The sequence below is a fragment of the Urocitellus parryii genome, chromosome 5 (assembly GCF_045843805.1).
Source record: "Urocitellus parryii isolate mUroPar1 chromosome 5, mUroPar1.hap1, whole genome shotgun sequence".
Lineage (NCBI taxonomy): Eukaryota > Metazoa > Chordata > Mammalia > Rodentia > Sciuridae > Urocitellus > Urocitellus parryii.
The window spans coordinates 117,801,430-117,825,723 of record NC_135535.1 but is presented as its reverse complement, the minus strand read 5'-3'; the positions used below and the strand labels follow the sequence as shown (position 1 = coordinate 117,825,723).

Here is a 24,294-nt window from a genome sequence, read left to right as displayed (position 1 = left end):
ATGACCCAGAGCCCAAAGAAGAGTAACCTGGGTGCCTCAGTTTCTGGCTGGTTGGTTTCATTTTTTTTCTTTCCTTGAGTGGACAATTTATCTAAATAAAAAAAAAAAAAAAGGAAAATGGTAAAAAAAAAAAAAACAAACAAACAAATCTGTACTCATCCTGCATCTTCAGGTCCTTTGAGTCTGGCTGAGTAGGTGGAACCAGCCCTTCTATGCTCTCTGCCCCAACCTTCTAGAGCCTTCTTGTAAATCTCTCTTTTAGCTCAGGGAAGGTGCAACACTCCCCACTTTTTTTTTTCTTTTAGTATTGAGGGTTGAACCCAGGGGGCCCTTTTATTTTTTTATTTTGAGATAGAGTCCACTAGGTTGCTGAGGCTGGCTTTGAACTTGTGATTCTCCTGCCTCAGCCTCCAGAGTGGTTGAGATTATAGGCATGCTCTACCATACTAGCTAGGTGTGGACTCTTCTATAGGAGCTATGTCTCAAGACTGGAGACAGAACTGCAGAGATACTGCCTCCATGCACTTTGCCTGCAGGATATCACTCCCACCCCAACCCACATGCTTCTGCTTCTCTTCCAGGCATTACCCTCAGCTTCACCCCAGGTTCCCTGCGGGAACCAAGAGCTTGGGGTTTTGTTTTATTCACTGGAGGAAGGGGGTTTTACCCTTTTGCTCCACTGTTTACCCCCTTTACTTATGAATGGGCTTGCATCATCCACTGGTTTGGGCTGTCTACACCCTGTTCCATCTGCAGACAGGTAAAATCCATTTTCACATGAGCAAGAAATAAGATATGGGAGTGAGGGGTTAGATAAATCTAACTCATTTGAAGCTAATATTACTGTTAGTGGGTTCCCTTGCTGCTCACCATGAAGTGGCATGTGTGTGCACATTATTACCTCTTTACACAGTGAAATAAAATTCTTAACATGGTGCCTTGTATATAACCAGTGCTCATTAATGTTAGCTGCTATTACTATTGCTATCCTTATAATTATTTACCTGGTAAAATGCCCTACTGAACACAGGTAGAGGTTTGAAGATATTCTTATGTGTTTGGCTGATTGGAGGAGAATTTCCTGGAGAGGGCCATGGCTGTGTGTGTTGGGGCTTAGCTAGTTAGTCTGAGGTCTTTAGTAGCAGGCTTTCAGACTTTATACTTACATGTGGATTTCATCTGAACTTTTCACCTGCCAAATTGTTTTTCTGTTTGTGTTTGTTTTGTGTTTGGTGCTGGGATGCCTTGCACAAGCTGGGGAAGTGCTCTGCACTGAGCTACACCCCCAGCCCTTGCCTGCTGAATTGAAAGTGCTTTGAAGTGTTTCAGTCCCTGGGATGGAGTCAGGAGCACAGGTCTACAGTTTCACTAAGGAATCTGCAATATCAACCATAGCCTGAGCAGCAAAGAGCTTCCTTTTTCTTCCCCCATGAATGACCTTAATGACTATATGATCAAAAGCAAGATCACCAGAGCAGGGATCAGAAGAAATTAATGCCAGCTTCAGATCTGCCGTATCATGACTAATCATAAAGATAACAGGCTGCGATATGTTCAGTGCTTATTGTGTTGCAGGCACTAAATTCTTTAGGTGGATTATTTTATTTGCTGTGTGACCTTGAGCCCACAACTCTACTTTTCTGTTTCATTTTTTGTAATCTCTAAAGTGGAGTTGACAACACCTAATAGGGAGGTTGAGAGGAAGCAATGAAGTAATGTATGTAAGTGTCTGGAAAAAAGCACAAAGATAACGTACGTGTGTGTCTGTGTCTGTGTGTGTGTGTGTGTGCGCGCGCGCGCCGTATTTCACCAAAGAGCCAAGATGATAATCTTCAGGCCTTTGATGAGTCTGCATTGCCCAGTGGAGGGAAGCGGGCAAAGCTCCAGCTGATGGCGAATCTGATAGCCTAGCTTTGTGAGGGCAGAATATGAGGCCCATGGTGGTGCTTTATCTGTCACCTGAGATGGGGGTGTCTGTCTCCTGGTACAAATATGACACCTGTTGCAGGAGAAAAAGGCCCTGGCAGCTGGTGCTCTGGGAGGAGAGGTCTGGCCAGGAGCAGCAGGAGTTCGCTTACCAGAGGGCAAGTGACAAGTGTCAGTAGTTAAATCAGCACATTCTTTAGCTCCAAGTTCCCCCAGGGGGGTGAAGTAATGCCTGGATATCTACTGGCAGGATTAATGCAGAAGCCAAGAGGGGAGGAGGAAGGGTCCAGGTACTCGGCACAGTGCCTTACGTGTAACGTGCACTGAGTGAATATTAATGGGCAGCAGGGAAGTAGGAAGGACAGCCACAGTGGGACCAAGAGGCAGGGTTGTCTGCTGCTGTGCGACCACAGAGCCACTGCTGGCCCGCAGTCTGCTTATTCTCTGGTCATTAAGCACAGGGAGAAGAGAATGAGTGTCAACTGCTCTTTGCAGTTCACAAAATTCAAAAGGGGCCAGGCGCGGTGGTGCATGCCTGTAATTTGGGAAACTGAAGAAGGAGGATCACAAATTTGAGGCCAGCCTGGGCTACTTAGCAAGACCCTGTCTCAAAATAGAAAATAAAAAAGGGCTGGAGATATAGCTCCACTACAGAGTGCCCCAGAGTTCAATCCCCAGTACTGGGGGAGAAAAAGAAGTGGTGGGGGATTAAAACTTATATCTCTTACATCTCCCGACTCCCAAATTCAAATTGTTAGGAAGAGGAATCCCCCCCCTTTTTTTTTGTTGTTGTTCTTTTGTTTTTGCCAGTACTAGGGATTAAACCCAGGGCCTTAGCACATGCTAGGCAAGCACTCTACCAACTGAGCTACATTCCAGCTCCTTCTTTCTCTCTATATATATTTTTTATTGGTCCATTATAGTTGTAAGGAAGAATTTTATTGAGTACTTGCTGGGTGCCAGACCCCATGCTGGGTCTGACATACATAGTTCATTGGTTACAGATGTCCTGAAGGGCAGGGTTTTGGGTTTTTTGGTTTGTTTTTATCCCCACCATCCAGTAAGAAATCAAGGCCAAAGAGGTACAACCATTTTTACAAGCAGTCACAGTTTATAAGTGGTAGTTGCATAATTGCATCTCTCACTCCAAAGCCTTACTTGTCTTCCTGCTATATGGCCAAGTCTGCAAAGGGATACTTGTACTCCTTAAATTGCTAAAGGCTAGGCTATTGAGGATTCCAGGTGTCTCAGACCACCCAGACACACATATGACCCACGGGCAGGGCCTGGCTAGGTTTAACTTCACTGAATTTTCTCCCTGCAATTCTCCTCCTTTCTTCTCCTCAGTGTTATCTGCCCTTGCTACAGACAGAGCCACCTATTACCTTCAGTTAAAGAGAAACAGCACTCTTGTTAAAGGTGGTGATGACAGATTTTACTCAGCACTGTTGTCGTAGGCAAAAGGGACTTCCCTGTAGAACTGAGCTCAATTCTGAATCCGGCAGAGGCAGCTGGGGGGTTATAACCAAAAAGCAGAGTGAGGGGGTCAGTGGATGGACAATTACTAACAAGAGGCCTCAGGGGACCCTGGCTGAACTGGCCTAGCAGGATCGTTGCTGAAGGCAAGAGTGGGAAGTAAGGCGCTGATCAGATATCAAAAGTGATCCCATAGGGTTGCAGGATTCTTACTGAACTGATTTAGCAAGAGTCTTGCTAAAAACTGGGCAGGTCCAGGACAGGGCCCCAGGATGAGGCCTCCTGGAAAAGAGGGCAGAGAGCACCCAGCACAGGAGAGTGACTGTCACTTCCCAGCAGATGCAGGGCGCTGACAACCCACAGTGAGAGTTCACTGACCTTGGGATAAGTTGTCTTAGTGGGACTTCCAACAGTCAAAGAATTGGACCAGAGCTGAGAATTCCATGAGAAGGAACCTGCATCTGAGACACGCCTCCATGGCTGCACTGATAGGGCGATGCTGTGTCTGTGGGCATTTCCTCACCACTCTCCAAAGTAGGTGGGATCTAGTCATTAAGAGCAAGGTCAAAAGAGATGACCCAGTCGTCCAAATGCAGAAGCCAAGCAGGGCCTGTCCCCCTCCTCCCTACACTGTGACTCATTTGTCATTCAAGCCCCTGCAGCCCCGCCCCCCAGCCACTAGCCAACAGTTCTTTGGGGGCTGATAAGGGAGGGGCTCTGAACTTCAGATCGCATGTTTGAGCTGGAATCGCAGGTCATCAAACCACTTGCCCCTGAGCGCCTCTGAAGATGGAGGGTACAGGTCCGAGAGCGTTCTTCCTCTTTCTTCCTCTTTCTCCCTTATTTCCCGTGTTTCCACTTCACCTCACTGTCCCCTGCACCCAGCTTCTCCAGAACATACCCCTGCACTGAACTCCTCTGGCCTATTTTAGACGGCTGGCCAGCCAGCCATGAAAACAAGAGAGACCTCGATGGCAGAAGGATAAACCTGCGCTCGTTCCTATAACAGGAGCAGAGATGGAATGTCTGCAGAAACCCAAAGGCATAGGTTTGCCACTAAGGCATGTGGGATAGAGTTCTGTCTCATATAGTCCTGGGCATTAACTAGCCCTATTTTTGAACACTGGGCTCCTCTTTAAAAAAAAAAAAATTAAAGTTGTTCTTTTTAGATGTACTTGACAGTAGATTGTATTTTGACACATACATACTGGGAGTATAATTTATTCTAATTAGGATCCCATTCTTGTGGTTGTTCATGATGTGGAGTTTCACTGGTTGGTGTGTTCATATACGAACATAGGAAAGTTATGTCTGATTCATCCTACTGTCTTTCCTGTTCCCATTCCCCCTCCCTTCCCTTCATTCCCCTTTGTCTAATCCAATGAACTTCTATTCTTCCCTCCCAACCCCTTATTGTGTGTTAGCATCCATATATCAGAGGGAACATTAGACCTTTGATTTTGGGGGATTGGCCTATTTCATTTAGCATAATACTCTCCAGTTCCATCTGTCTCTTGGCAAATGCCATAATATCATTTTTCTTTATGGCTGAGTAATATTCCATTGTGTATATGTACCACATTTTCTTTATCCATTCATCTGTTGAAGGGCACCTAGGTTGGAACTGAACTACCTGTTCAGTTCCTTTGCCCGTTTATTGATGGGGTTTGGTCTTCTCTTACCCCGTCTGTAAAATGGGAGTAATCAGACCTGGCCTATCTCATGAAGTTCTTAGAAGGCTCAAATGAAATTGTGCCTGTGAAAAGCCTCATAAACATGAAGGGGCCGCACAAAACAAAAACCGTGGAAGAGAAGCACCCCCTCTCTACCCCTGCCTTCCAGTATGTGACTCTCTATCTTCAGCCATTCCCAGAGTTACCATAAGACTCTTGCACACCGTCGATGCCACTTTCTGGGAGGCCCACGTTTGCAGTTTGTGCTCTTCATTCTGTGTCTGGTGGCTACCTGTGACTCTGCTAATGCTCACCTAGGGATCCTGTGACACCTCAGCTTACTGCCAGCTGTTGGCTCCTGATGGTGGGTGACTGTCAGTCTCCTTTTGTGCAGTGCCCAACTCCTGTGTGGCAGGCATTCACTTTACCACTGAGCTACATCCTCGGCCTCGTGGGGCATGTTAATGAAGCTGTGGGGAGAGAAGAAGCAGCCCAGTGGAAATCTACCTGACCACGAGGGGTCTAGTTTTATTTTCACTATTTGCTAAGTGAACTTAGCTTTGTCATTTCACCAGCCTGGGTCCATTTTCCTCATTGGAATGAAAGACCCATCTAGATCTTGATGGCCCATGATTCCCAGGTAGGACTAGCAGCTGTTTGGGCCCCACAGTCATGCCTGAGAGCGCTTCTGACAGGAAGGAAGCTCTGGCCTCTGGTGAGTAACAGTAGTTGATCACCAGACTCTGGTTCTCTCCCGCCCTCACCCCGGTGCAGCCCCTGCCTCTCGGCTTGTTGAGGAATGCGTGCACGCACCCCAGTAGTTTCCTCTTCCCTCCCTCCCTCTCACCGTCTTTTGGCTTTTTGCCTTCCCAGATGTGTATAAGCCAAATGGTTCCAAAGCCTTCAGGAGGCAAATGACATTGGTCACAGATAGCTTCCAAGTCAATCCAGGCTTCACCAGGCCTCTGACCTTATATCTCCAGCAGTTTATAACTCCAAGCCTATCCTTCTTGGTCTCTCCCAGCTCTGGTTTTGTCCCACAACCCATCAATTAATGGTGGGGTAGGCAGAGAGCCTCCCCTACCCACTAGAATCCCCTGCTGCTTCCCTGGAGGGGGATGAAGCTGGAGGAAAGAGAGCACTTCTTTTTTTTATATATCTATTTTTTTCGTTGTTGATGACCTTTATTTCACTTTTTTTGTATATGGTGCTGAGAATCGAACCCAGTGCCTCACACATGCTAGGCGAGCACTCTGTAGTAGTTCTACTGCCTGAGAGCACCACCCCAGCCTGAGAGCACTTCTTTCAATGTCCATCTCTCATAGTAGCATTTGGGAAGAAATCGGTCTCCAGGGGCACCTGGGGAAGAATCTCAGCCTGCAGTGAGTCAGCAGTGGTAGACTGATGGTCACACCTGGCCTGGCTCTTGTGATTTCTGGAAGGTAGCGGATTCTTTTTTCAGGGAGGGTACTGGGGATTGAGCCCAGGGACCCTTTACTATTAAGCTACTCTAGCCAAGCTCATTTCCTCTTTCCACCCTGTGGACCTTGGCCAAGGTTTTTGTTTGTTTGTTTGTTTTGGAAGTGGGGTACTGGAAGTTGAACCCAGGGGCTTAACCACTGAGCCACATCCCCAGCCCTTTTTATTTTTTTAAGTTGCTTAGGGCCTCACTGAGTTGCTGAGGCTGGCCTCAAACTTGTGATCCTCCTGTCTCAGCCTTCTGAGTTCCTGGGATTACAGGCATGCACCACCACTCCCAACTTGGCCAAAATTTTAATGATCTCTTGCCCCACCCACTTCATGCCTACCCTATGAAGGGGGGTGAGGAGCAGAAGGGAAGATAATTACTTGTACTATCTCCATCCCTCCAAGCTTACAGATTTATGAGGTCCTCAAATTATGTTGACCTTACTTTTCTATTTGTTCCTTTCCCTAGGGTATGGCAGCTGGAGAGAACTGGCCAAGGCTCTGGCCAGCAGGAACATCCCAGCTGTGGATCCCAATCTTCAATTCTACCGTCCCCAGAGGCTGACCCTCAAGGTATGTGGCAGGGGCTGCACCTTTCCCTGCTGGTGTGTTAACATGGGCCCTCAGTTGTTCCACCTCCCTTGGCTTTAGGGAAACCTCTGCTCTGTCCTGTGAGAGACAGAGGAGAAACAAGTAGTTCAATCCCAGTCTGCCATCTGGGATTTCCTGGTTGAGCCCATCCTGCCCTCCTCAAAACCTGGTGCTAGCACTAGGCCTGGCTTTCCTATTTCTGTCTTTGCCGCATTATTCAAGCCACCTTGCAATCTAACCTGCTCCATGCATGCAGCCTCCCAAGTCAACCCGCACGTCTTGGTGCTAGGAGTGCAGCTCAGTGGTAAGTGCTTGTCTAGCACTGTGAGACCCTGCATTTAATCCCCAACACCACAAAAAACAAAAAATAAAAAACAAAAACAAAAAAAACCAAACAGGCATCATGGTGGTGCATGTCTGTAATTCCAGTGACTCCGGAGGCTGAGCCAAGAGGATTGCAAGTTTAAGTCTAAGTTTGGCCATTTAGCAAGATCCTGTCTCAGAATAAAATAAGAGAGCTAGGGTGTTAGCTCAGAGGTAGAGAGTTCCTGGGTTTCATCCCCAGTACTTGAAAAAAAGAAAGAAAGAAAAGGCAAATCAAATAGCATGTCCTGCCTTTTCCTGTTATGGAGACTGAACTGTCCCTTAGTGAAAATAACCAGATGCTTGCTGCCGAAAGCCAGAGGACAAGCTAGACAGACATCCCTCCCTGCACATAGCTGGGTGTGCGGTTTGTAATGGGGCGGCATTTTGCTTGATTTAGGAAATTCCTGCAGTGTTTCTTGAGCCAATGATAGGTTGGGGAAGTTGGGGTCCAGCTCAGTCTGGAGGCCCTAATCGAATATGCAACAGACATGGATACCTAAGACTGGACCAGAACCAAAGTGAATCTGTGGACCTGCATGTCAGGGAGGATTTGTACCTGAGGGGCTCCCACTTACTGAGACAAGTAGTGACAAATCTGGGCACAGCCCTGGGGGAGGTAGAGGAAGAAGGAGTCAAAGCCCCTGCCCTCAGGAGGCCCTGATTTAATTAGGAAAAAAACCACTTTTCTCCATATGGGACAAATTGAGAAAATCTCAAAGCTCGGGAGCATATGCAGATGACACTGTTAAGGACATATTCTCCTGAGGAATATGTGTAAGTGATTGGGAGTGTCCCTTAGGTCAGAAGCTTCCTGGGGGCAGGGACTGCTTCCCCACAGGTACTTTCAAGGGTCCCTGAATCCCATTTTGTTCCCAGGTTCTCACCCTAATATTCTCACAAAGTTCATTCTTTGTTCTTCCACTAGGACCAAGAAATTGGCCAAAGTGGGAACAGTAACAACAGCTACTTGAGGTGGAACAAACCCGTACCCTGGCTCTCAGAGGTAAGGGACTCTTGTTTGACAGGATTATTATTAATATCATTTTTTAAAAATTAACAGATAATTCCAGAGATCATGGAAAACTTTCTCCTAGGGAGTATGACTGTTTGCCCCTGGGGTTCCCAGTTCATTTGATTTTCTTCCCTTAGAGAAGAAGCCCTGACATTTGCTCACGCCTACTATGTGCCAGGTCTGCATATCATCTGATGCCGCTTTTGGACCTTGTAAGGTAGTACCTTGGTGTCAGTCAGCTTTCCATTGCTGACATAAAGGACTCACAGGGAGGAAAGGTTTATTTTGGCTCACACTTTCAGAGGTTTCAGTCCATGTCACTTGGTCCCTTGCTTCTGCTTGGAATGAGGCAGTACCTCATGGTGGGAGCTTGTGGCAGAGGAGGCCTGTTCGCCTCATGGCAGCCGGAAGCAAAGAGCAGGAGGAAGGGGCCAAGGTCCCCATATCCCCTAACCATCTAACTTCCCACCCTGCCTCCGAAAGGGTCCTCCACCTCCCAGTAGGGCTGCAGGCTGTGGACCGACCATATGGGCCTTTGGGAGACATGGCAGATCCAAACTATAGGAATCATAATCCTTGTTTTATAGGTGGGAAAAACAAAGCTCAGGAAAATTACGTGACTTTCATGCCCAGGCCAATCCCTAATCTTAAAGATTTAACAAGTTTCTCTTGGACCATTAAGTCCCATAAGATATTCCAGGAAGAAAGGAGTTTATTGTTAAATGAGTTAAACAAAGCAAAACTGTGTACTACATCCTCTTCTTGCAAATGGACATTAGCATATGAAAGATCCTGAGAAGTTCTGCAGTCATCTATTCAGTTTGGTTGAGCTCAGCGTGGTCCAACTTATGTGCCCCCAAATTGCTTGTTCCATGAACTGTCTATTAATATTCTATGATGCTAGGGTTATAAGGAATATGCATGAGGAACTCTGCTTTACAAAATGTCTTATGAAACAGTTAAATGTGTGAATAAAAATCATAACCAACCGGGAAAGGTGTGTTCACTAACGCTGCATAAACAAAAAAGCACAACCATCCTCATACACTTTATTTATAGGCTTTAGTACTCTTTTCTTTTGAGTAAGAGATGGAGGCTCAAGGAAATTACTGAGCACACCCAAATAACGTCCGGTCAATGCCTGTGCTAAGACTTAGGACATGGTGCTTTGGGGATGAAAATTTTAAATTGGGTTTTATTTTAGTTTAGTTAGAATCCAGTGTCTTTTTGTCTCCAGGCCAGTGGACCTAGGTTTCTTTTCTTGATTGGGTGGTGTTGGCCAGCTCATTGTCTTCAGCCACACCTATCGCAGCTGATCTCTTTAGCCTGGGTGGTTTTATTTCCAGTCTACCCGCTTGCTCTGGGCAGGAGGGAAGGAGGCAGTACGGTACCAAATGCGTTGTTAGGTTAGCCACCCTGTGAAGCCGCCTCTTTTGAAAACCCTGAGAGAGGATGGATTACATTACTGGCACACTTGTACTAGGTGACATCACCAGGTAACTGTGCCCTGCCCCATCTGGAGATAGCGTTTTGAAAAGAAATTCTCCTACAAATCATTTGGTCTGGTGATATAGTCCTCTCTTGAGGGCAACTTGGATCATTTTTCTTAATGAACCAACTATTTTAAAAGGTTATACCGACACACTATTCTGCATTTACTAATAATTAATTTCCCCCAATTTTTTTGCAAAAGATATAAATATATACATGTGTGAATATGTAATAAAACAAAAACAGTGAACAAAAAGTAAATAATAATTAAAATAGAATTAACTTTTTTAAATTTTGAGACAGGGTCTCACTAAGTTGCTAAAGCTGGCCTCAAACATGTAATCCTCTTGCCTTAGACTCCTGAGTCACTGCAATTACAGGTGGCATCACCCATCAGGATTAATTTTTTAAAGAAATGTTTGAATCTGGGCATGGTGGTACCCACCTGTAATCCCAGCAATTTGGGAGGTTGAGGCAGGAGGATCACAAGTTTGAAACTAGCTTTAGCAATATAGCGAGACCTTGTCTCAAAATAAAAATAAAAATAAGGCCAGGCACAGTGGCGTACACCTGTAATCCCCCATGACTCAAGAGGCTGAGGCAGGAGGATCACAAGTTCAAAGCCAGCCTCAGCAATGGCAAGGCTGAGACTCTGTCTCTAAATAAAATATAAAATAGAGGTGGGGATGTGGCTCAGTGGTCAAATGCCCCTGAGCTCAATCCCTGGTACCAAATAAAATAAAATAAAAAGGGTTGAGAGTGTGGCTCAGTGGTAGAGCACCTCTGGGTTCCATCACTAATATATTGAAAGGAAAAAAAAGAAACTTGATATTTTAGTACACGCGTATGACCTTTTGGGGGTGGATGACTGGTTTCCATTGCATGTTTTTTTTTTACATAGTAAAAGAAGCTTAGAAAAATCCTTATTAGTACTTGGGTGAGATGTACATACCTGTAATCCCAGCTGCAAGGAAGGCTGAGGCAGGAGGAAAAGAATCCCACGTACAAGGTCAGCCTGTGCAATTTAGGGAAACCTTGTCTCAAAATAAAAAGGGCTGGGGATGCAGCTCAGTGCTTGCCTAGAATGCATGAGGCCCTGAGTTAAATTCCCAGTACCACAAAGTAAATAAGTAAAATGAAAGTATACAGTTCAGTAGCTTTTAGTATATTCAGAGAGCTGTGCATCCCTCATAGTCAATTTTATTGTTGATTACTTCTAACAGAAACCCTGCTCTCCCTAGCTACATCCCCTTTCCCCACCCTCATCTCCCACCCTTAGCCATCTACTTTCGCTCTCTCTGGATTTGCCTGTTCTAGATACTTCATGGAAATGGAATCATACGATATGTGGTCCTGTGTCTGCTTCATTATCTAGTGTGTTTTCAAGGTTCATCCATGTCACAGCAGGTGTCGGTATGTCACTCTTATGGCTTCATTAAATGCCATTGCACAGATCAGCCAACTTTGTAAAAAACTCTCCAACTAAGACAACAAAAGGGGTGTTTTATTGTAGATGTGTTACGCTTGCCCATGACTGAAAACAGAAAGCCACAGGTCTGGGGATGTTTTGTATGAGCAATGGGCCTCCCAGAGGTGGTCTTGGTGATGCAATGGTGGTGGGAGTTCTCTCCCCTGAGAGAGTTCTGGTCCTCAGCATGCCGTCCATCAGCTTGTACCAGCTCCCCGGCCTCTGGCATTCCTTAGTTCTGCTTCTTTGGATTCCATGGGCCCACGAGCTACGGTTTGCTTGGACCTCTCCCTACTTCTGCACTTCAGCCAATCGCTTCTTCACATGGCCCTCAGGGCTCAAAAATTTCTAGGAAGATGGTGCTAAGGTACTACATTTTATCTATCTGTTGGTAGACATTTGGGTTGTTGGGGCTTTTGGGTTTTTTTTTGTTTTGTTTTTGCTATTTTGAAAAATGCTGCTGTGAGTATTTATGTGTAAGTTTTTGTATGGATCAGGCTTTGCTGTTTTCAGATCTCTCAATCACCATCATTGTAGTTTGTCTTATATTCTGTACGTTTTAAAAAAAATTTTGTGGTGCTGGGGTAGATTGAACCCAGGGCCTCACACATTCTTGTCAAGTGCTCTACCGTGGAGCCACATCCCCAACTCTTTCATCTTTGGCTGGTGGAAGGCACTTGGTGCTTATAGAATAAAGGCAGGGACATGTTGTTCTGGGCTCAGCTTCTGCAAGCATTTGTTCGTTCAGTGATTAAGATGTGCTGGGGGCACCAGGGAGGGCTATTGACTCTTCCTGGGGAAGGAAGAGAATACTTCAGAGAAATCCTTGAGAAGAGCTCAGAAGAATGAATAGGAGTTTGACACATGGGAAACCTGATAGGACCTTTCCATCAGGAAATGGCATTTATAAAAGCAGAAGTCAAGAGCGGGACACTTTAGGCAAAGACAGACAGTTTGGTGTGGGTAGAGTGTAGGTATGATCAGGAGGAATGTGAGGTGAGACTGGCAAAGTAGGTCAATCCGAAAGGCCAGGGAGAGGTTTTTGTTTTGTTTTGTTTATTATACTGGAGATTGAACCCAGAGATGCTTAACCACTGAGCCAAATCCCCAGCCTTTTTTATTTTTAATTTTAAGACAGATTCTAAGTTGCTTAGGGCACCTGAGTTGCTGAGGCTGGCCTTGAACTTGTGATCTTCCTGCCTCAGCTTCCTGAGTTGCTGGGTTTACAGGTGTGCATCACTGTGCTGAGCCACGGAAAGAGAGGTTTTGTTCCAAAGCTGCCTGGAGGTTTAAGCAGCAGGGCAGCCTGATCAGATTTGTTTTAGAATGATAATTCTAGAGACACTGAGAGGACTCATTGGAAGGGAAGAAGCTGAGATCCACACAGGTCTGCTGCAGGCCTGGCAAGCTTGGCCATGGTCCAGCAGAGGCCGGATCAAGACCGTGAATGTTCCAGTGTGAGGACCCAACAAGCTGGCCTCACCCTTTTGATGCATGCCCGCTTTAAACCCTCCCCATTTCCACAGAGTTAATTGCTGTGTGTCCTTGGGGAGTCACTTTGCCTCTTTAAGCCTCAATAACCTCACCTCTAAAATGAGACCATTCCAAGAGTATCTTCTCCACTATTTCTCACTGGAAGTTCCAGAACCATAATTGGCCATAGATTTGCTGTGGCACTTGGAGGAACCCCTGCCCTTCCCTTAGCCCCTACTGGACAGGGAGAGTGTGAGCAGAAGGCAGGACTGGTGTGCTGGAGTCCCATATCCCTGCTAGATATAAAATCCCCCACACTTGGAGGGACACAAATCCAGGTAGGGTTCCCAGTCCAGGCCTGGGAAGGAGGAGGGTACCGACGCTTCCCTGGGATAACCCTATCTATAGCCAAGGGTAGGGCAGGCCCAGTTCGAAGGCTAGCCTGATGCTGGTCAGGGTCTAGACTCCCCAGGAAATGGCCAGCCCTTTTCCAGCAGTCCCACCTCTCCTGGTCTGGCTGCCCCAAAGCGCCCCAGGTTCCCATTCCTAAAGCAAGAAAGACCCTGAGGGGCAGGGGCAGGTGGCCGGCCAGCCTCCCTCCTTCCCCCACCCCAGCCCCCTGCAGCCTCTGACTTGCAGGCTGCACACAGTGGACTTCTCTGGTGGCCTGCCCTCTCCCCTTGCCCTCCCTCTCAGTTTCTGGATCTGCCCTGAAATCTCCCAGGGAGGAGGCAGAGAGCAGGCCGTGGGGAGGAGACAACTGAGTCTTATAAACTGGACTTGAGGAATTTCCCCAGAACTAACACAATGTCCCCTTTCTTTGCTTCCTTGAAGGCTTTAACCCGCCTCCCACCTACCCAGCCCACATGCCCTCTCCCACCCACCCCAGCCCCCAACTCATATTCCTGGGACTAATGGCTGCTTCCCAAGGTCCCACATTCCTAGCATTGACCAGGCCAGCGGGCCCAGGAAGGGCCGAGTTGCTGAAGGGTCAGGGAGGGACAGGCTGCCCCGTGTCTTTTCTGGATCCAGTTATTGGGCCATGTGACCCCCAAGGCCATGGCCATCCCGCCAGCCACACCCAGATCTCTGGCTGCTGAGGAGCTGCTGCCCTTCTGCCCTCCCTCCCTCCCCTCCCTCCTGCTGCTTCCTTCCGTCTGGGCATCCGTTTGGGTGTCCCTCCCACCTCTGCCCAGGTTTCCTAAGGGCAGCTCAGATTTTGGTATCTGATGGGCCACAAAGGGGAGGGACAGACTGGGCCTGTTTGCATAGTGTGATTAATTGAGGCCCCGGCACCTGGAGATGAAGCTCTGGGGACAGGGAGGAGGAAAGAGCCGAGCGAGGGAAATCTGAAACTCTGGATCTTCTGGGACAGCATCCCTGCGTCCCCTTTTCTCTTGAACTTTCGGCCCTTCCACCCACCCTGGGTACTGGTTTCTGCCTTAGCCCCTTCTTCTGAAGGGGGCCTCTACTCCAGGCCTTCAGGCCAGTCCCATCCCTGATCAGTGCCCTGGCCTGAAGGGGACAGACTGCTTCTACCTATCAGCGCTGCATGAGAGGCTTCTGAGTGCCTGGGAGAGCCGCGGGAGGCCCCGCGTGGGAGAAGCCCATAGGGCCCCCAGATACCTCCCGTAGCTCTTTACCAGCTGCTCCCCCAACCCCAGCCAGAAGCGTGAAGACCACTGTGTAGATAAGGTTTCACCCGCAGACAGCTGTGAGGCTTTCCTCCCATCAGGAGGTGGTAGAGGCAGTGGAGGGGAGCAAGTTCTGAGCTGAAATCCAGCTTAGCTCCTCCTCCTAGCTCCCTATCATCTCTGCTATTCTGTCATGGCTATTACCACCCTCCCTTGCCTGGGGAATGCAAACTAGCCCACTTCTTGCATGAAATGAGCAGGGTGTGTGTGTGTCTGTGTGTCTGTGTGTGTGTGTGTGTGTGTGTGTATTTGCACATGCATGGCTGGAAAGACAGACCCATCCTTAGGCCAGGCTGTGGAGGTTGTATTAGTCAGCTTTCCATCCCTGTAACAAAAATACCCGAGATAATCAACGTACAAGGAAAAAAGGTTTATTTTGGTTTATGATTTCAAAGGTTTCAGGCCATGTCACTTGGCCCCTTGTTTTTGGGCTTGTGGTGAGGCAGTCTATCATAACGGGAGCATGTGGCAGAGGAAAATCGTGCCTCCTTGTGGCAGCCAGGAAGCAAAAAGCAAGAGAAAGGGTCCAAGGCCCCAATGTTCCCATCAAGGGGACATGCCCAGTGACCTAACTTCCATTCACGAGGCCTCACCTCCTAAAGGTCCACCACTTTCTATTTGCACCATCAGTGAGGACCAAGTCTTCACCACAGGGCCTTTGGGGGTGTCACTGATCCAAACTGTGGCGGTTCCTGAGAGGAGCTGGGGCTGCCAGATAGGAACGGAGGCATGACCACGAGCCGCACCTCACAGGAGCCCTGGCTTGGCCTCTCCGTGTTCCTGGAGTCGTGGAGCCACGGGACATGGGTCAGGTGCTCACACTCACCCACCATCCTCTTCTACGTCTAGTTCCGTGGCCGCGCAAACCTGCACGTGTTTGAAGATTGGTGTGGCACTTCCATCCAGCAGCTCAGGAGGAACCTCCATTTCCCACTGTACCCGCACGTGAGTGCCTGCCAGGCAACCCTGCCTGCCTCCCTCCACCCCGGTTCCTCTGCCCCGTTCCTGTCTCTCATCTTCTGCTTCCTTCCTCGTCCTTTGATTCTTTTCTGGTCCACATTCTTCCCTTGATCTCGTGGGTCTTCCCTTCCTCTGCCAGGAATACCTCTGTTGTTCCTTCCCAGGGATTCTTTCAATTCCTCTACCACCTTCGGCATCATTTCAGTTTCAGTTATCCTAGTGGCTCAGAATCTAGTTGACTCAAAGCCACCACAGATAGTTGTGCAGGGTGTGCACTGCAGAAGGTCACTGGAATGAAGAGGCAAGTGGGAGCTGAAATCTGCGCTCTGCTGGCCAAGCCACACCCTTGGTCCCGTCCGTCTCTCTCCCCTTCTGGTTTTCCCTGAGTAGATCAGTTTGCTCAATTTCCTCTTCCCACTTCTGAGTTAGGGTCCTTCCGTTTTCCTCCCGTAGATCCGCACAACCCTGAGGAAGCTGGCCGTGTCTCCCAAATGGACCAACTATGGCCTCCGCATCTTTGGCTACCTGCACCCTTTCACTGATGGTGAGGCACCTCGAAGCCCCGTCCTCCTTTCTGTTCCAGAATTCTGCTGGGGACTCAGAGAACATGAGCCCTTAGTGGGGACATAAACCTGCTGTTGACTGACTGGACCCTCACCAGAGGACAGGGGAAATCGAGTCATGGCGAGGACCCATCCAGATCCCCCTGGGGCTGCAGCCTCTCTCCCTGTCTGTATTCTGGAGCTAGCTGGATTCTCCATCTCCACACTGCCCCCAGGATATAGAAACACCCCCCAGCCAGGCAGGGTAGCCCACACCTGGGATCCCAGCAACTTAGTGAGATCCTGTCTCAAATTTTAAAAAATGAATAAAAAGGACTGGGTGGTGGAGCGTGATGGACACGATGACCCTAGGTCCATGTATGCCTGCATCAATGGTGCAATGCTGCATCACGTACAGATGAAAAGTTGTGCTGAGATTGTGTACGATGAATCCAAATGCATTCTGCTGTCAAAAATACCTAATTAAAATGAATAAATAAATTCATTAAAAGGAAAAAAATGACAAAGAACTGGAGATGTAACTCAGTGGTAAAGGGCCCCTGGGTTCAATCTCCAGTGCCAAAAAAAAAAAAAAAAAAAAGAAGAAGAAGAAAATGTAGAGACCCTCACTCTAGAAAGAGGGAAGCCTCCGCACCAAGTCCCCTGAAAGGAACTTATCAAGTCCTAACAAAACACCTTCAACTCTATGCAATGCCTTCTTTGCTTTTACTTGGACATTCTCTCCCCACTGCCCAGGGAAAATCCAGTTTGCCATTGCTGCGGATGACAACGCTGAATTCTGGCTGAGCCGTGACGACCAGGTCTCAGGCCTTCAGCTGCTGGCCAGTGTGGGCAAGGTAGGGATGCCGTGGCCCCAGGAGCTCTCCCAGGGGTCCCAGGATCATTACTGTGAGCAACGCTGGTGTGAAGAAGGGGTGAAGAGGAGCGTGAGCTCTCACCCTACCCCATGCCACAAAGGGGTAGAGTGAGGAGTCAGAGTCTGGGGCCCCGAGAAGGCCCATCTCTGCACCGGGACCAGGCACAGACGTCTTTGGGGTTGTAGGCTCCTGAGCTCTGTGCTGAGACAGGACTTCGGCTCTGAGCTGGCTGACAGCTTGAGGCCTCTTCTAGCCATGGTGGGAAGTGCCTTCCCTGAGCCGACCAGCCCCCTCCCTCCTTGATTCTCTTCTGTTTTCTATCGCTTTCATCTTTACTCTTTCCCTCTCGCTTTTCTCCTTTCCGTCTCTTCCGTCTCCACTCATCACCTCCCATCCTTCTTCATTGTGTTCTCTATTTTTCCTTCTCTTCTCTCTCTCCCGACACCTCTAGACTGGAAAGGAATGGACGGCCCCTGGAGAGTTTGGGAAATTTCGAAGTCAAATTTCCAAGCCAGTAAGGTGAGTAGAGAGGGTTACAATAAATATTCTTTTTTAACTTTATCTTATTTTTTTTTAAATATGGTGTTGAGGAATGAACCCAGTACCTCACACAGATCAGGCAAGTGTTCTACCATTGAGTGAGCCCACCCCAGCCCACGACGGACATCATGAGGTGCCTAATGGCTCAGGCCACATCTGAGTGAGAGAGCCCAACTTTCCACCATCCCAGCCTTCCTATTCCACAGGCTCAGGGTGCCCTGGTACCCACACTCTCTGGAGTCTTTGAAACCATTCGATCTGTCCTTCCTCATTTTACAGATGAGGAAACTGAGGCCAAAGATGGCTTGTGACTTCTTGAAGGTCACACAGCTGTTCAGTAATACTCAGGCCTGGAAAAGGTCTCCGTTCTCCTGGCCCTCCTTCTTCCCATTTTCTTTGTCCCTGGAAACACCCAGACTTGTGACATCCTTGACTGGTGGCTCTGCCTGGGCAACCGGGAATTTCTTTGGGGAACTGCAGATCACCTGGCGGTGAAGATCCCTGGGTAGTCTGGAGGGAAAGCAATGATAGCTGGAATCTAAGGTGCTGCTGAAAAGGAGGGTTTGGCCCGACTTCAGAGCACCACCTGGCGGCCTGTACAAGCATTGGCTTGAAAATGATAATTGGGGCTGGACACAGTGGTAGAGCACCTGCCAGATCCGTGGTTCCACCCTCCGCACCAAAAAAGAAAAACAAACAAAACAATAGAAGGGAAAAGAAGACCACCTGGCTTGCCAAGAGCTCTTAATACGTGCCAGCTGTTAGAGTGAGTGCTTCCTGTAGAATTCAGCCCATCAGCGAAGGACTCGAACTCTGAAGCAGGGCTGCCTGGGTTCGAAGCCCCCACTCCTGCTTACTACCTCCGAGACTCTGAGAAATTACCCAGAGTTTGTGACTCGGTGTCAGTATATGTCAAGCACTTAGAGTAGCAGGCACAGGCTGCTCCTAACAGTGAACGAGTTGTTCCTCTGCTGGAGACCCCCAGTTATCCTGTGAAGTGAGGACTATGATTACCCACTGACAGAAGAGATCACACAGTTAGTAAGTGCTAGGGTGGGGCCTCTAACCCCAGGGATTAAAAAAAGGCAGGCTGCTGGGATTCTCAGAGCAGGGGAGAGGGGTGAGGGTGGTGACCTGGGGACTGAGGCTCGGTCTCCCCATTTCCCTGCTCTCCCTTCTGCCAGCCTCTCAGCCTCCCACAGGTACTACTTTGAGGTGCTGCACAAGCAGAACGACGAGGGCACCGACCACGTGGAGGTCGCGGTGAGTGCCCTGCTCTCCCTGCCAACCCCGGCTCAGTTCCTGGCACTTCCCCGCTCTTGTCCCTTGAACCCTGTCCAGAGTCCAGCTACCTCTAATCCCTCACAACCTCCTCTCTCCTTTCCCAGTGGCGAAGGAATGACCCTGGAGCCAAGTTCACCATAATTGACTCCCCTTCCTTGTCCCTCTTCACAAGTGAGTAAGCTCTACCCTGGACCGGAAATGGGGGCTGGGGTGCCCGTGCATGGGGCTTGGCACACCTGGGGAATGTGGTCCAGGGTGAGGTGGGAGGGGTAGGGGCTAAAGTGCTTGGGACATGGTATGAAGGTCCAAAGCAATGAGCAGAACCTAAGGGACCTTACTGTCAGGGGGTCTTTCATTTTCCAGAGTCAACAACCCCTGTAAAATCCTGCTGGGAGCTCTCTGAGCACTCTCTTTAGAGCAGTGCCATTGCCAGGCATGGTGTCACAGGCCTGTAATCCCAGTGGCTGAGGCAGAAGGATTACAAGTCTGAGGTCAGCTCAGCAACTTGGCGAGGTCTTATGCAACTTAGTGAGACCCTGACTCAAAATTTAAAAAAAAAAAGGATTGGGAATGTAACTCAGTGGCAGACCGCCCCTAGATTCAATCCCCAGTACCAAAAAAGTAAAAAGAAAAAAAAAATTAAGTAAAAAGAGGGGTTAGGGGTATAGCTCAGTAGTAAAGCACTTGCCTAGCATGCATGAGGCCCTGGGTTTAATCTCCAGCACTGAAAAAAGAGAGAGAATCCACACAATGGAAGAAAATATGTACAAATCATGTATCTTATAAGGGACTTTCCTTTTCTTTGTGGTACTGGGGATGGAACCCAGGGGCACTATATCACTGAGCCACATCCCCAGCTCTTTTTACTTTTTATTTTGAGACAGGGTCTCACTAAGTTTCCCAGGCTGGCCTGGAACTTGGGGATCCTCCTGCCTCAGCCTCCTGAATCACTGGGATTACAGGTGTGTGCCGCCACATCTCACTCCAGTCCCTTAATTGCAACCCTGGTTCTTGCAAAGCCAAGGCAAGAGAAGAAGAAACAGTAATCTCCTTTAACTTTGTAGGAAATGAACTCTTTAGTTGTATTTTTTACTGCTTATCATTTCCTTATCAAGATTTGTATCTGGAGACCCCACTAAAAATAAATATGGTGGGATATGGGGGGTGTGGCTCTCTGGTGCTTACCTAGCATGCGCAAGGTCCTGGGCTTCCTCCCCAGCAACACCCTCCCCCCGCCAAATCCGTGGACTTCCATGGCAGGTGCAAGAAAAGTAGGCAGGTCTAGAACCCCATGGGAGGATGGGAAAGGCATGCCCAGGGAAACTGTTGTGATGGTGGGAAGTCAGTGTGTTGGGTGGAGACAGAACAGGACAGTCTGGGCTCATGGGAGAAGGTGGCATGGTTGGTGGAGGACATTGCTGGTGACCAAAGTAGAAGGCCAAAGGGCAGAGGGTACAGGTCATGAGATGCTGGGATAGGGCAAGAGGATGAAGGGGTGTTGGAATCCACAGATTCAATGTGAACCAAGAAAGAGGCCCATAGCAAAGTTCAGGTAAGAACGAGTAAGGGGCGCCAACAGTAGCTAGCCGTGGGTGTAGAAGGAAGAACTCTATCATGCTATCTGGGGCTGAAGACAAAAAAAAAAAAAACAGAGGGCAGAGAAAAGCAAGCAGACCCCAAGTGGTGTGGTTAGAAAAGAGATGAGGTCAGCTGGGGATTTGGCTCAGTGGTGAAAGCTCATTTGCAGACCTCTAGGTTCAATCCTCAGTATTGCAAAAACAAAGCAGAACAGAACAGAAAAGGTCAATATGCATGAACTTGGTAAAGACACCAGAGGCTGATCTCCTATTTTGGCTGTTGGGAGCTGTTCTTCACACTAGGGGGCGCCCTACTCATTGTGGTTGTTGATTTGCATGCAGTCTTTGAGGCCTCATAACACAGGTGCTAGAACTCTATTGCCTGGGTTCAAGCTGGGATTTCCCACTTGCAGTTGTGTGATCTTAGGCAAATGACTTAGATTCTTATACTGAAGTCTGTAAAATAGAAATAAATATAGTACCAGTTGAGCATACCTAATTTGAAAATGTGAAATCTGAAGTGCTCTGAAATCCAAAACATTTTATTATTTTAATTTTTTGCATTACTGGTGATTGAACCCAGGGGCACTCTACCACTGAGCTACATCTCTAGCCCTTTTTAGTTTTTGAAACAGGGTCTTGCTAAGTTGCCAGCCCAGCTTCAAACTTGCAATCCTCCTGCCTCAGCCTCCTGAGTTGCTGTGATTACAGACAAACACAGCTGAAATCCTGAAAGTTTTAAGCACCTGATGGATTTTTGGACTGGAGATGCTCAAGTATGCAAATCCTCCAAAATCCAAAGAACTCCAAAATCTGAAACACTATTTCAGATAAGGGATACTCCACCTATACCTAAGTCATATGGTAGTTTTGAAGATTAAATGGATGAATATTTGTAAGACACTTGAAATAGTACAAAATAAATACTATATAGGTGTTGGTTAAATAAATATAATGGGAACTTTCTATAAGATAGCATTAATCCCATTTTGTGAAAAAATAACAGAGCACATCTTGGACTGCACCTTCTAGAATACAGGAGCTGTCAGGGTCCCTTCCCTTGTCCCTCAAAGGCAAGGAGGCGGGATTCTTCTGAGACTCACAGCTTCCTTCTCTTCTTTCTTCCCTGGGCCAAGATGAGACCATCCTAAGGATGGATGAGGTGGGTCACATCCCACAGACGGCAGCCAGCCACGTGGGCTCCTCCGACTCCTTTGCCAGAGATGAGCAGCCTCCTGCTGACATGCTTCGGCCTGACCCTCGGGACACCCTCTATCAAGGTAAGACTGGCCACATGCCACCTGGAGGCAGCACACTGCCAGTTCCCTCTGTGTTGATGGAGGACACTCAGGAGACTGGGCCATTCTACCACAATATCCCAAAAGTCCCAGGATCTTTCCCCCTTGTATACAATAGAACATGCATACAAGAAAGCACAAAGATATTTACATCCAATTTGACATTTCTTTGTTGTTGTTGTTTTGTGCTGCTATAAACAAACCCAAGGCCACGTGCTAGTCAAGTGCTCTACCACTGAGCTACATTCCCAACCCTTTTAAGATTTTTTTTCTTTTGAGACAGGATCTCACCAAGTCCAATTTTACAATTCTATAAATTATTACAGAGCAAATATATCTGTATGACCACTACCCAGGAAAAGAAATAGAATCAGAATCCAGAAGTCCCCATGCATCCTTCCTGTACCACAAATAAAATTCCAACTCTTTGTCATTTAATGAGAAATATGTTGACACGAAAGCATTACTTTTGTTTGTTTGGTGCTGGGGATGGAACCCATGACCTTGAGCAGGCTTCTGGGTCAGGCTGGGAGGGGCAAGCATGGTAGGGGTTCAGATCATGCAGCCCTGCCCCTGAGGATCTTAAAAATTCAAGTCACAGCCAGGCACAGTCATGCACCCCAGTAATCCCAGTGATTCGGGAGACTGAGACAGGAGGATGCCAAGTTCAAGGCCAGCCTTAGCAATGCAGCAAAACTCAAAATAAAAAGGGCTGCAGGTATTCCTCAGCGATCAAGTGCACCTGGGTTCAGTAATATGCTTTACCATAGAATTAATCCCAAGTAGTGTTTATATTTTATAAGATAACAATGCTTTCTCTCCCATTTCCCCAGTGGGGGGAGGGATAAAGAAAAGACAACTGGAAGATGAAGGGATTCTTGACCTATGAAAAGAAATCCAGTTATTGGTACTGCACTAGGGTGGCTTGTGGCCTCTCAAAAGTCTCTAGACCTTATTAGTGACTTTATAGGATAGGCCAGTGCTTGATTCCACAGTCACATTGTGCTTTGCATGTCCTCTGTTCTCTGCCACCAACGTGTTCCTTGAATACCCCTGCCCCTGGAGAGAGGTGCCAGCCTATTTGGTAGCCTCAGCTGATGGACATGATTCACAGCTACACCAGTGAATACTGAGAAGTGGCTACTCAGAGGACTTCAGCCCTCACTCTCTTCCAGGTGCCTTCTCCATGGCTCTAAGCCAGCCCCATTTATGCTCTCATCCCCTGCCTTCAATCCTCTTCCTTTCCTGTCCTCAGTGCCTCTGATCCCCAAGTCCCATCTCCGCCACATCCTGCCTGATTGTCCCTACAAACCTAGCTACTTGGTGGATGGGCTCCCTCTGCAGCGCTACCAGGGCCTCCGCTTTGTAAGTCTTGGATCTGGGTTTGGGGCAGGACTGGGGAGGGATTATTGGCTGTGACTAGGGTGGGTGGTCCTGAGGCTGACTCCCCAGTTTCCCAAGGCCCCATCCCAGCAGACAGGATGGTCCCACAGGTTCCTGGGCCAGGCAGAACTTCCATTCTACATGGACTAACCCAGACAGACTGTTCTGCAGGGGATGCAAATAGGTGCTGTGCCTTAGGATCCCCCGCCCCCCAACACACACCAACTGCTACAGTGACGATGTCAGGTGGCCTGGCTGAGGCATCCTACAGTCCCTGCTCCTAGAGCCACACATTGTCCTGCTCAGTCCCACTGGCCTGCCAGTCAGTGGCATTTGTTAAGCTCCAATAAGGCACTGGGGTAAAATCAACAATGAGGACCTAGAGCCCATTTAGAGGCCAAAGAGGCAGAGTGAACACTGTATATTCAGCTGTGAGATTGTGAGAGAGATGGGGGCAGGAAGGAAGTGGTCAGAGTCATCATGAGGCCTGAGAATTGTTTTTTGCGGCAGTGATCTCGTCTAAGGAGGGCAAAGGAGGCAGTATAGTCAGTAAGAAGAGAGGCTGTTTGGACTGTAGGAGGTGGCAGGAAACCTTCAGAGGCTACAGGAGAAGGAGGGGATGGATTTGGCTGTAGCTGGGGGGTTTGATCCAGAAGAGGAGATGAGGCAATGTGGACTAGACAACTTGACTCAAGGGTGTGTTAGGTCCAGAGGACCCAGGAGAGAGACGTGATGGGTAGAGGAGAATCCCCGGCAGTGTAACCAAACGTTTCATTCAGAGTAGCCCGTTGCTCCCTGCCATAGACAGGTCCCTAGGAGCTCTATATTTTGATAACTAGGGATAGGCTAACCCGGCTAACTAGTTCCTTAACAGGATCCCACCCTCTTCCTTCTGCTTCTGCTTTCTCCACTCCCAGGTTCATCTGTCCTTTGTTTATCCCAATGACTATACCCGCCTGAGCCACATGGAGACCCACAATAAATGTTTCTACCAGGAAAATGCTTACTACCAGGACAGGTAAGTGGCACTGAATGGGGCAAGAAGGTAGCCTTATTCCCCGCCAGGAGAGCTGCTTGGACTAGAGTGGCCCCAAGTGCCCTCCCCGTCCTAGGAGTCTTAGCTCTTCCTGGGTACCTCCCTCCCCCGACACACACACATCCCCTTCCCTAGTCTCCTTCTTCATTCCAGCCGATA

At 48.3% G+C, this 24,294-nt stretch overlaps 1 protein-coding gene across 1 annotated transcript in view; it reads left to right on the top strand.

Moving 5' to 3' along the window:
• The window catches only part of B4galnt3 (beta-1,4-N-acetyl-galactosaminyltransferase 3), a 105,724-nt gene that overhangs the window by 67,999 nt on the left and 13,431 nt on the right, over positions 1 to 24,294 (top strand). The window contains exons 2-12 of the mRNA XM_026410981.2: positions 7,012 to 7,115; positions 8,425 to 8,502; positions 15,487 to 15,582; positions 16,051 to 16,141; positions 16,896 to 16,996; positions 17,469 to 17,536; positions 18,742 to 18,820; positions 18,946 to 19,012; positions 21,555 to 21,698; positions 22,972 to 23,081; positions 24,017 to 24,117. Coding sequence (XP_026266766.2) covers positions 7,012 to 7,115; positions 8,425 to 8,502; positions 15,487 to 15,582; positions 16,051 to 16,141; positions 16,896 to 16,996; positions 17,469 to 17,536; positions 18,742 to 18,820; positions 18,946 to 19,012; positions 21,555 to 21,698; positions 22,972 to 23,081; positions 24,017 to 24,117 — 1,039 coding nt within the window. The remainder of the gene's footprint in view (positions 1 to 7,011; positions 7,116 to 8,424; positions 8,503 to 15,486; positions 15,583 to 16,050; positions 16,142 to 16,895; positions 16,997 to 17,468; positions 17,537 to 18,741; positions 18,821 to 18,945; positions 19,013 to 21,554; positions 21,699 to 22,971; positions 23,082 to 24,016; positions 24,118 to 24,294) is intronic.